The following is a 12005-nucleotide window of genomic DNA, read 5'->3' as shown; positions in this document are numbered from 1 at the left end:
TTGTATCGTGATGTTTGGATATCGTTACATCCCTAATAAACACCCAAAATGCAACAAAAACCCAACCCCACCTAACCGAAACATGACACTATCTATCTATCTATCTATCTATCTATCTATCTATCTATCTATCTATCTATCTATCTATCTATCTATCTATCTATCTATCTATCTATCTATCTATCTATCTATCTATCTATCTATCTCCATCCATCCATCCATCCATCCATCCATCTTAGAAGTATATTTCTTTGGATGTGGTGTGAGAAAATATTAGAGAGATTTGATCCAGGATATTTTGACTGTGAGACAAATATGATATAGCCACTAGTACATCAGTATGGCTCAACTGATCCAAAGTTGAAAATAAAAATACTATATATACATGGGACGCACATGGTCTTATACTTAAGTAACTGTAGGCAAAAGGTGGATCCTCAGTATATCAGCCTCGACTAATCTCTATGCTTCAGTAAAGCTAAAAGTGGAGGGATTATTGTCTGTTTCATGGTCTGACTCACAAAAGTGAACTTGTATTTGTCAAGAGACTCAGTTCCTTATTTGTCAGGGGACCAACTCCCTGAAGTCAAACCTGCTGGCAGAATCAATTACTATTCTGACACTTCGATTTTCATCCTGAGGGAGATTTATGTCTGCCTGAATGTTGTTTCTGTTTTCAGAAACCAACCCATCTCCGAGGAGCTTAAATTCTCTTTAGACTTTACTTTATCTTTTCAGTTTACAGTTACTCTCATATTCGAGCAGTATTTGTCTGAAGGTAAATTGAAATCAAATCTTGGATGGGCCTCTCTCCCCTCTCCAGAGAGTCTGTCTGGATCACAGCCAGATTTTTACAGGCGGACTAAAAGGTAATTAAGTGGCAGCAAAATGAAGCATATGGTTTGAGGCAGCGGGATGTGTTTAGAATGATAGCAAAACTGCATAGATATATATTTTTAAAAAAATCAGTGACATATATAAAGACACCACTGAGGTTTCACATTTCATAGGAACTGTGTTGTAAATAGTTCCAGATCATGTTTATTTATGGGAAACCAATGACAACATCGTTCATTTCTGATGATTCGTAAACTTTGGTTTGGATTGGTTCCCAGCATTTGACCAAGCACACAATGTATCTTTCTGTATCATTCTTTCACAATTTAAAGCAGTTCCTCTGTGTTTTGATAGCACTTCTGTGGCATACACAAAATACCCACTGAATCAAGAATTGTAGCATAGTTTGCACTTGTCATGTTGAAACATCCCATTTGAGAGAGCTCCCCTCAAAGTGAGTAGGCCCTCACCCTGCCTTCTTATGGGCTAATGACGAGTACAGATTTTGTTACCATGATTACCAGTGGCTGGTCTGGTGGTGTCAGAACGTAACAGCCCAACTACAAATGTGTCTGCGATTTGGAAACCACACGCAAGGTCTGCATGGTTATTTTTCCTCTAAGAGGCATCGCCAAGCTGCCAAATTACACTGTGTGGAACTGTCTATGTGGCAGCAGGCACATCGCCAAACACAACACCCCTAACCCGATGTAGTAGGCTGCCACTTATCAGAAGATTGTGTTAGCTAACGCTAATCTATGCAACGGAACGCAGTGTAGCATAGCTGACATTTTGAATGTAACATGATAGTGTTTCACACCTTTGCGTCCAGGCTGAAATTGAATGGTGCTTGCACAATGCCACAGCTGGCAATTTAAACATTCCAACTGGTCAATTACAAACATGTTTGTTATTAATTTTGTTTCATACTTGATGGGGTGGAAAGGCACTCTAAAAAAGCACCTATTTGTATGCAAATAATAAAAGACTGATGAACTGTTTTGGAGAAAAATACATTGCTTGTGTTCTCCCCCAAGGTGGACACATTTGCAGATATTTATTTTTATTAAAATTGTCTGAGGGTAAGTGAACCCCACAATGTCAAAAAAAACAACACAAAAAAACACTTGTCAGATTTCATTATGCTAGAGTAGACACGTCATCAGTGGCTTCCAGGACAAGATAACCTTGAAAGGACTCATTAATGTCGACTCATCAACCTTGCAGTTCACAGTCTAAGTCCTCATAGAACTTTAATATTATGGGAAAGTATCCTTGCACTCAGTCAAGGAGAGCCAAGCTAAGATTTAACAGGATTACAAGGATTTACCTGCATGGCATATTACATACATCTCATATGCTAAATTCAAGTACGTCAATATAAAAGGTCCCGGAGGGACAAAAACTGCACTATGCTAGATGTTTTAATGCTAGTAAATTCTTCAGTAAGATTAGTGCTCAATCGTTCACACAAATCTATGTTAGATTAGAGCTGTATGGCATAAAACTAGCCAGTACTGTATATTTTTATATTTGGGTTATTTGTCACATTTGAATATTGTCTGGAAATTTGCGGTGGTACACAGTTGGCTGTACCAGCCATCACATTTTGACCGACATGTAATGAAAATATAGAGGAAAAGAGGCGTGTGATCTAATATTATTTGGAGCTCCACTCATGGTATTAACCATGTCTGCTTGAGGTTCAGGATTCTATTTTCAGCCCCAGCCTGTCTGTGTGAAGTTTGCTTGTTCTGTCATGCATGCATGTTTTTCATGCATTACAAAAACATGCATGTTCAGTTTGCTGTTGTCACACTGGGACCGGCATATTCCTGTTGTTGCAAATTAGTTGCAACCCACTTGTATAGAAGTTAAGAGCAATAAAATAAATGCTCTGTTTAAAGATGGCCTCTGATAACATTTATTTTAAGCTGTTTCAAATTATTTTCATGTACTTCCAAAGTTCTTTGCCATTTTGTCTAAGATCAACTCACCAGAGGATAAGCTACACTGTATTTGTAGGAGTAAACAAGTGGCTAAAACATGAGGCAGCTATGCTTTTGTAGCGAGGTTGCTTAATACCTAATATGGAATGTGGAAACGTGTTGTGCTTCTTTACCTTTTTACTAAGTGTCCGCCACCCACTTTTGGATCCACCAGTTGAGAATCACTTCTCAAAATTGTCAATTCGTGGAACTTGATTGTGAGGGCTTTTTGTCTATAATCAAGACAAGCGCTATAGAAAGTGGATAGATGGATGGATGGATGGATTGCAGAAATGTAGAAATTGTACATCATGCTGAGTGCACTTCCAATATTTATATTTACTTACTGATGCCGTTTATTGTGAAACATTAAAATAAAAAATAAATCAAAATAAAATTTTACAACATAAATGACACACCCCTAGTTGCATTTACTAACTAATGAAGCGGCTGTTTACAATGTTTATCTTTGGGTGCGTTGTGGAGGAATGGCCAGTTGGTCACGTGCTTATGACGCGCTTCCAAACAGGAAGTAGTGAACTCAAGCTTATCAGAAGCTGCGAATCGAGGAAACACATTTAGATTTTTTTTTTTAAAGATATTACAGACGTGTTAGGTGGATATTATATCTCATCAAAGGCTGTCAATGCATTGCCAACGTTATAAAAGTAGAGCGTTGCTCAGCACTAGTTCGACTCTCCTTCACGTCCAGTTTAAAGAACAACTTGGAGCAATAATGTCAAGCTATAAACTGCATGTTGACGGCTCGAGGCGACTGCGAACCACCAGCACGCCGATCCAAGAAATTTGCGGCAGGGACGGATTTAAAGACGCTTCAGAACCAGGCAGAACCGAGCCACAACAGGCTAGAAGAACACAGCTGACAGAGGAGGAGCTGCTCATTCATAAATTCCACACAGAAGCGTGTCAGGTCGAGTATCACTGAACGTTGTCATGTTTTGTGTCTGATAGTTCATAAACGCGTCTTTTGCACATGCATTGAAGGCATTAATACATTTTATTAACATCAAATTTCAATTTAAAAACCTTCATATTGCCTGATGAAACGTCTGTGGTTATCACATCTGTTACAGATACATGTACAAAGTATTGTCAAAAAAGTGCTGTCACGAGTGATTGTGTTGGCAGCCTATAATTCTTTACCACCAGTTTGTATTTTAAAATAAATAATAAATAGCGTACTGTATGTACTGAAAACAAATAAAACAGAAACTGACCTGTACGAAACTTAGTTTTAATTGGGGAAAAAAAAAAATCTGGGGGTCCAGTCAAATATTTACATCCAGCATTTAAGCACAAGCTTTATGATGGTGGTAATTTTTTTTTTGTCAGGTCCTTCATCTTCTCCACTTCGTCTCTACTCCGCCATCAAGCAGAGCCAGCGAGGCATGCAGTGGTGACGGCCGTGTATAGGTGCATCTGCATGCCTCCAGGCCTCTCTGTTGTAAATATTGTGCTCCTGACTGTGCCGTGAAGTTGAGGCAAGTTGGCCAAGACCCGAGGAGAGTGTGAGGGCCTGGGTGGGAAAAGCACAATGCAGAGGGGGGCCCAGCTATGCCAGCTTCACTATGTGGCCATGTGAAATGACAGGCTGTGTCACCAAAAGGCCTGGGGCTTTTTTGTCTTTGTGGCCTGTCAAAGCTCACCAACTAGTGGGCTCTCAGTTTGAAACGGACTGAGAGGTGACATTTTCAAAAACTTCCTGAGGGATGGCAGAGGAGTTTGGTGTTTTTCACTCACAGAAGGTGGTTGCATCTATGAACAGCTGGAGCGTAACGCAAGAGATTGTGTCAGAATATATAATATAGCTTTTACTAATTTCCCTGCTTAATTTAAGTAGGTTAAATTAATGTGTCTATAATGGTCATGGCATATTTTTGACTAATGAATAACACATGTAACGTGCCAATTAATTTGTAGTATCATACAAGATATGTTTACATAATGCCACAAGGTCACCCAGCACCCTCCTGTCTTTAACCCAAAACAATCTGTTTATATATATATATATATATATATGTATATTTATGTTAATTTCAGTTATATGTATGCCGTTTGTTTGCATGGGACATATCTAAGTGTACATGTTGTGTCTTGGACTAATTAAAAAAAATGTTCCTTATGTTCAGGCGAAGAAGCAGACGTATGTTGACCCTTCCAGTGGGTACAAGGTGTTCACAGAGTATGCTCACCTTCAACGAGGGAAGTGCTGTGGCAGTGCTTGCAGACATGTAAGCTCCATTGTGTGCTTTCCTAATGTTGGTGTGTATTTTCTTTGCTACTGCGCTTTCATTGTTTTCTGTTCTTTCAATTGTTTCCTTTATTCCATGTGTTTGAATAACAAGTGAACATAATTACATTTTAATATCGTTTAACAAAATACAGCACTTTACAAAAGTCCAAAATCACTACTTGGTAGTTGTTGCAGTATTAGTATTGTACAAATTCAACTTAGTTGACAATTTGTGGACAATGCTTGAGAGCTGCGTCCGTGGCCAGACAACCAACCAATTAAAATGAACTCCACCAATACTGCCAAGAGGAGCGGTTAAATATCCATCCAGAATTATGCCAGAAGTTGGCTTCAAAAAGCTTCTGGTCAAGGTGAAAGTTGCTCAGAGGCATTTTACCAAAAAGTAGTTGGATTTGTGTATACAGTGGTGGGGGATAGGGACCGGGCTGGCGCACGGACAGTGAAAAAATATGTATAATTGAAGCTGCTTGAAATGTATTTGGGAGAAAAATCAAATATATATATATATATATATATATATATATATATATATATATCAACATGCATTTTCCATGAAAAAAACAAAACAAAACATAAAAACTGGGGAAATTTGTTTTAAAAAGCAAAAATATTTTTTAAAATTCTTGGGGAAAAATTAAACGAAATCCGTGAATATGCATATCCGCAGGTGCCGAACCACGAGCATGAAGGGCTCTTTTTACAGCAAGTTTATGCACCCTTTGGAATTATCTGGATTTTAGTCATTAAATGTGATCTGATCTCCATCTAGGTCACAACAACAGACAGTTTTCACCAACTAATAACAGAAAAAAATGTTTCCCGTCTCTTTCTGAACACATGTAAACGTTGAAATTTTTTGGAACACGTCATACTATATGATGAGCTTGTTAGTAAAAAATGGACCAATGTGATAACACACAGAACAGCCTTTAAAATCCAAAATCCAACAGAATAAACAAAGTGTGAAACGGACAGATTATTCCCATGTAAAAGAAGAAGCCCACTTGTTTGATTAATATTATAGCCACATGATCTTTTTCCCCTCAAAGTGAGCACTGAGCATTGCTCTTTTTTTGTCCCAGTGAGTCTTGTTCAGCTCTGTTCAGTCCTCATCCTCACCTCTCTTGCCCTGTTAAATCACATCCAGTCTTGTCTTGTCAGTGCCTCTCTTCCTTCTTGTACTTTTGTCCTCTGTTTTTTTTGCTGTGTTCCTTTCTCAGTGGTTATTTTTTGCACAGGTTAATTAATGCCTTGCCAGCTGTATGACTGAAATTGCTCTCCACATACGGCTGTTTAACACCTTTTAATTATTTCATTGATTCTCTCCTGCAGTGTCCATATGGTCAAGTCAATGTGAAGGACCCTGCAATGAAGAAAATGTTTAACTCTCTATTTTATGTATAGAGCCCATGTGCCAAGGTAACAGCTCTACAAGATAGTGCTAAGAATCTGGTGCCATGTTTTGAACCATTTTTAGCAGCATACTGAATGATGAAATTTGAGTAGTGACTGTGCAATACCTCCTATACTATTCTTCATTATTCTCATTTTTAAAATGGGGAAGAGATTGTCCTGTAGGATCTTGTGGAAAATACAATTTCATAGTATTTTTGTTGTGAAGCTTTTCTTCAATGTCCATTGGAATGCAGTGAGTTTCATTACTCATTCCTTTTTATGAGTGCTTAATTTCTGCTGGTGTTTCTCTTCTCTGATGTATTAACAAGGGTTGTGGGAGTATAGGGATGGAAACTGAAAGTGCATTTTAGATGTTTGCCCTCAAGATAAAGGGCATATAAGAGAAGATAACAGTCGGATGTCAGATAACATCTTGTGCTCTTTTGCTTTGCATCTCGTATCATTTATTTTCTCCCAAATGTACGAGCGCATGAATATTAGCATCATTTGCACTCCACATCTGCTCGCTACGTTTGACTGAAATGCTGCGTTGTTAAAAATAGGCAAGGGCCAAGGGTCAGCCCTCTCACTTGGCTGCGCTGCTTTTTACACCACTTGATGGAATCAGGCTGTTAGCAAACATGCCGCGGACATCAACAGCGGCCCCATTGGACTTGCAGCCTCCTGGCAACACTTGGCTAAAGCGCACTTCCCTGCGGCTGCTCTCCTGAGCTGCAGCCTAATGAACTCTGGGGCCCTCCTTTCCCACTACTGCAATAGATCAACTCATGTTCAAGAGCACGCATATAGGCTTATAAGAGCAGAACACCCTGTGGCTCCTAATGGGCTAATATAGAAGAAAGGGTGCGCTAAACACTGCTCTTTGCAGCCCACAGTTAGAGCAGTGCGAGGTAAGGCCAAGAGCTGGCTCGACACCACTTGCAGATACGTTGAGGGAAGATGTGCGGTTTGACTCGTTAGCGCATGTGGGAAGACAGCGCCATGCCTTCGGGCTCTGAGCATGTCACACACGCTCGCCTGCCTCTGCCTGATTGGGCAAACAGAGGCGCGTGAGAGGATGTGTCTGCCGCCGAATTCTGTCTGCGCCGACAAGTGGCGCGGCCACTATCCTCCTCGGCAGGTGGGTCCTAAAGGCAAGCGCTTGGTGATGGCAACGCGGGCCTGTGAGCAGCTACAAGGAGATTTATGATCCCAACAGTGCTGGGGAGGACAGGTTCTTGGGGACGTGTCGTCAGGCGGGATGAGAAGTGAATTTATATTGTGTTATTGTAAACTGAGGCAGCGAAGCGTGCGGCGGCAACATTCTACAGCGGGATGGTGAAGGTGTCACACCCATCAAGTAGGTTACCTGGGTCCGCTTGCCTGCCGCCCCTCCGTGCCTTTTGCCTGGGGACTTTTCTGTCGCTTTCAAGTAGATGCATTGCCACTCACGGCCTTGGCAGTCCTGCAGCCCAGACCATGAAATAGGCCAACGTTGGTGTCTGCCTCATCCCTCCACATCTTCACAGGCCATTGATGGCACACTTTGGAAGGTTGTTGTTCCTCATCCTGTTTTAGTGACACAAACAACACAGTAAAGCCACTCAGTCTGGTTGAAGTCATCCTTTTCATACTCATGGTCTTTCCATAAACTTCCATTCATTGTTCTTTCCACAGAGGGGAAATGATTACATCTGACTTCGTTTTCATCCCCAAGAATATTGGCAAAATGTATTTTGTTTTAAAGTTTCGTGAAACTTGTTGTAATGTACCAAGAAAGAATCTGGATGTCGGTGTAGATTTTGTACAGTTTTCAATGCTATAGGATTTTCCTGATGCACCAAAATGCACTATGTTCCTCTTCGTCCATGAAATGTCATTGTTCATGAATCCAAAAGGATACAACTGAATACCAAATGAATCTGCATTTTCTTCCCACTCTGTTTTATTAAAGGAACCGATTTTCCTCTTTTGACAAGACAATCCTTAATGTCTTTAATTTTTCAGGGACTAACACAAGAATCTGTAGAAAGTTATGGATGAAAGTGTACAAATTTGTGGAATTATTTTACTGAGGTCTGCTTTCTGCTGTGTCATTCTAATTGGCAACATTACCTTCAAACTAGATGAAGCAATTTCTGGAGTGCTGAAATGCTGAATAAAAAAAAAATACATATACATGTGGAATCATAATATTGAATGAGGTGAATGTTGGAAAAATATAGAATTGTGTTGAATGGTATTTGGAATGATATTGAACATAGAATAATCTTGAATGGTCGTGGTTAAATTGCATGCAGTGAATGATGTGAAATGTTTCTGTCATGTGCTGAAGGTTGGATCCCAAAGTGCAGACACAAATAAGGTTTTAACTATTGATTCACATTGAGAGGCGTAGAACAAACTTGACTATTCGAGAAACAAAGAAAGTTGCACAGAGCAACAGAAAGTAATAATCCGGCAAAACACAATTCTCAGACTGCACCTACAGACAGTGAATCGATCTGATTGGTTGTAGCAAGTAAAGGAGTAAAGAATGACATCACAAAGGTCCAGACATCACCTAAAGGATGAAAGATTGACATCATATAGCCTAAAACTGGTTGAAACTAGATGATGGTTATATAATGGTTATATCAGTACAAAACAGTCACTTGACCTCACAGTCGTGAACCCAATTTCACAGGTCATGAACTTAACCCTAGCGTGACCCCAGACATGACAGTTATGAATGATAGTTAATTAGATGAAATTACATTGAGTGAAAATATGTTTGTATGTAGGAATGTTGAAAATGTTCCCAATGTTAACTGAATAAGTGGAACATTTTGGATGTAACATGGGAATGAATTGTTGAGTGCACCATTGGAAATGAATGTAGGATTTTTGGGTCACAAATGTAGATTTAGGGGGAATGTGGAGAGTTTTTGTGTGGGTGACATAGATTGAATGGCAAGGTGAATTGAATGAGTTGAACATTTGAATTTTAAATTGTAACAATAGTGAATTTTGAGTAGGAAAGATAAGAGCCCTAACCCCAGACCCTTACCCCTGTAGCACGCTAAAATGTAATCATTTCCTGAGAACATAGCCTGAAAATGTAATAAGATTTTCACTTAAGTCAATCTAATAAAACCCAATAATATAATCATTTCACCAATAATGTAATTTTTGGGCGGCACAGTGGCTGACTGGTTAGCATGTTCGCCTACTGAAAACGCAAGATTGAGTCCAGGCTCCGGCCTTCCTGGGTGGAGTTTGCATGTTCTCCCCGTGCCTGGGCGGGTCTTCTCCGGGTACTCCGGTCTCATCCCACATTCCAAAGACATGCATGGCAGGTTGATTGGGTGCTCCGAATTGTCCCAAGTGTGCTCGTGTGTGGATGGTTGTTCGTCTCTGTGTGCCCTACGATTGGCTGGCAACCAGTCCAGGGTATCCCCCGCCTACTGCCCGGAGCCAGCTGGGATAGGCGCCAGCACGCCCGCGACCCTTGTGAAGAGCAAGCAGTTAAGAAGATGGATGGATGGATGGAATTTTATAAAATCCTGACTGTCCATCCATTCATCCATTATGTGATCTCATATTTTTACTAATAATGTAATAAATAAATAAAATAAATAATTATTTAATAAAAATAAATAAATATATCATATCCCGTAAGTCTTTGCAGCAGAGCAGTGCAATCTAGTGACCGGATAATGTAATCATAATACATTATTGTTTAAAAAAAAAAAAAAAAAAAAAAGCTACAGTATCTGTCAGGATTTTTTTTTTTTTTTACATATTGGTGAAATTATTACATTATTGGGATTTATTAAATTTTTGATCGAGTTTATTACGTTTTCAGGCATTAATACATTTTCAGGAAATTATTTCATTAATTAAAGGTATACTTAACCCATTTAGACATTTTTAGTAACAAGTTAATATTTTGTCTAAAATTACTTTGATAACTTAGTTATTTTTCATGTATAATACACATTTTGCCTCTTCTTGTCGACTGAAAATTACATCACAGGTGCCCAGAGCTCAGATAACAACTAATAATGGCTCACCTGTTTTTTTGTTTTTGTTTTTTTGTCAGGTGACGTTTGCAAACTGAGCCATGATTGGTTGGTATCTGAGCTCTGAGCACACATGATGTCATTTTCAATTGACAGCAAGTGGCAAAATGTGTTTTTAAAGGTATTAATTGTGCATGGAAAAATAATGTTATCAAATGATAGACAAAATATTGTTTTGTTTTTATTTGTTTATTTTTTTTTTCTTTTGGCCAAATCATTGTGACAATTTCATCATACTGTTTTCAACATGTATTAGTTACACCCGAAAAGAAAAAGGGCTGACATTAGGACGCAGTTATCAAGATGTTGATTAACTTCTATTCTAATTTCTTCTATTAACTTCTTACTGCTGAAAATGGCTAAATGGGTCAAGTATCCCTTTTAAAGGGCGCTACAAGCTGTAACTCCAACCCATACCCTCGAAATGAGTGGGAAATTTTTTTGTTGAAAAATGTAGAATTTTTGCTATGCAGCAATAAGCGAAGTGCGCATTGAGTTTGCGCATGCGCGAGGGAAAAAAACGAGGCTACCAACTACCCTATCAATTTGAATGGCGTAGATTAGAGTGGTGACAATCTTTGCGTAACTGTACACTTTAAAGCTTGCGAGTCAACTTCCCCGATGTCAGTAAACCACATGCTATGCATGTTAATAAAAAAAAAACAGCAACTTTCCAGCGGTTGAAACGTTTCTATGAGCCGATTCAATCGGATACAATTAATTTTCATTGACCGTTTGGTAGTTTCGCCTACGCACAATGCACCACGCCGCTACCCATAATGCACCTTGAATTCGAGATGCGCACTTTGCTTATTGGGGTAATGTTAAATTTTGAATTTCAAATTAAAGGTTATTTTTGGGTAGAAAAATGTTGAAATATGGGAAAACTGTGAATATTTGGGATAAGAAAAATAATAGCTCAGGAAGTATGAAATTTTGGAATATGTAGAAATTAAAATGGTTTGAATGGGTCGAGAAATGTTTAAGTAGTTGAAAAACAAAAAACTGTGGACTAAGAAAAAGTATAACGTACCGTATATGTGAATCACACAATGATCATTTGGTATGCTTGCCAGAAAATAACAGAATATATTGAAATTAATTTGAAGTACAGTATACATTTTAGCAGTATTACTTTGTTTGATCTGTAAATTACAGCAGCCAGCCAGTCAGACACGAGGTGTTTCTTTCAGGCGTTTTGGACTGAACATCTCTGACCTTCAGCCGAAGCATATGCTGCACGAGAGCAGTGTGGCAGCAAATAACCGTGTGCCTTTCTGCAGGACGATGGCACTAGCCGCAGAGAAAAAGAGAGCTGTCCAGTTTGTAACTGTGACCAGACGTGCTCCAGTCACAACCAGTTGACAGGCCGAGCAGCTCCCTCCTGCCTCAGCTGTCCCCGCGCCCCTCTCTCCATCTCAAACAGGCACGGCAGCCCTGCGGCCA

At 39.4% G+C, this 12005-nt stretch overlaps 1 protein-coding gene across 1 annotated transcript; it reads left to right on the top strand.

Moving 5' to 3' along the window:
• The first annotated feature begins 3338 nt into the window (after positions 1 to 3338).
• On the top strand, positions 3339 to 8478 carry c10h1orf53 (chromosome 10 C1orf53 homolog). Its single transcript, XM_077535265.1, has 3 exons — positions 3339 to 3756; positions 4976 to 5077; positions 6433 to 8478. Exons 1-3 carry the CDS (start codon positions 3472 to 3474, stop codon positions 6502 to 6504), a joined length of 459 nt encoding a protein of 152 aa, XP_077391391.1. The 5' UTR covers positions 3339 to 3471; the 3' UTR covers positions 6505 to 8478.
• Positions 8479 to 12005: the final 3527 nt, after the last annotated feature.

This window comes from Festucalex cinctus, chromosome 10 (genome assembly GCF_051991245.1).
Source record: "Festucalex cinctus isolate MCC-2025b chromosome 10, RoL_Fcin_1.0, whole genome shotgun sequence".
NCBI lineage: Eukaryota > Metazoa > Chordata > Actinopteri > Syngnathiformes > Syngnathidae > Festucalex > Festucalex cinctus.
The sequence above is the reverse complement of the archived record's forward strand: the minus strand, read 5'-3'. Positions and strand labels throughout refer to the sequence as shown.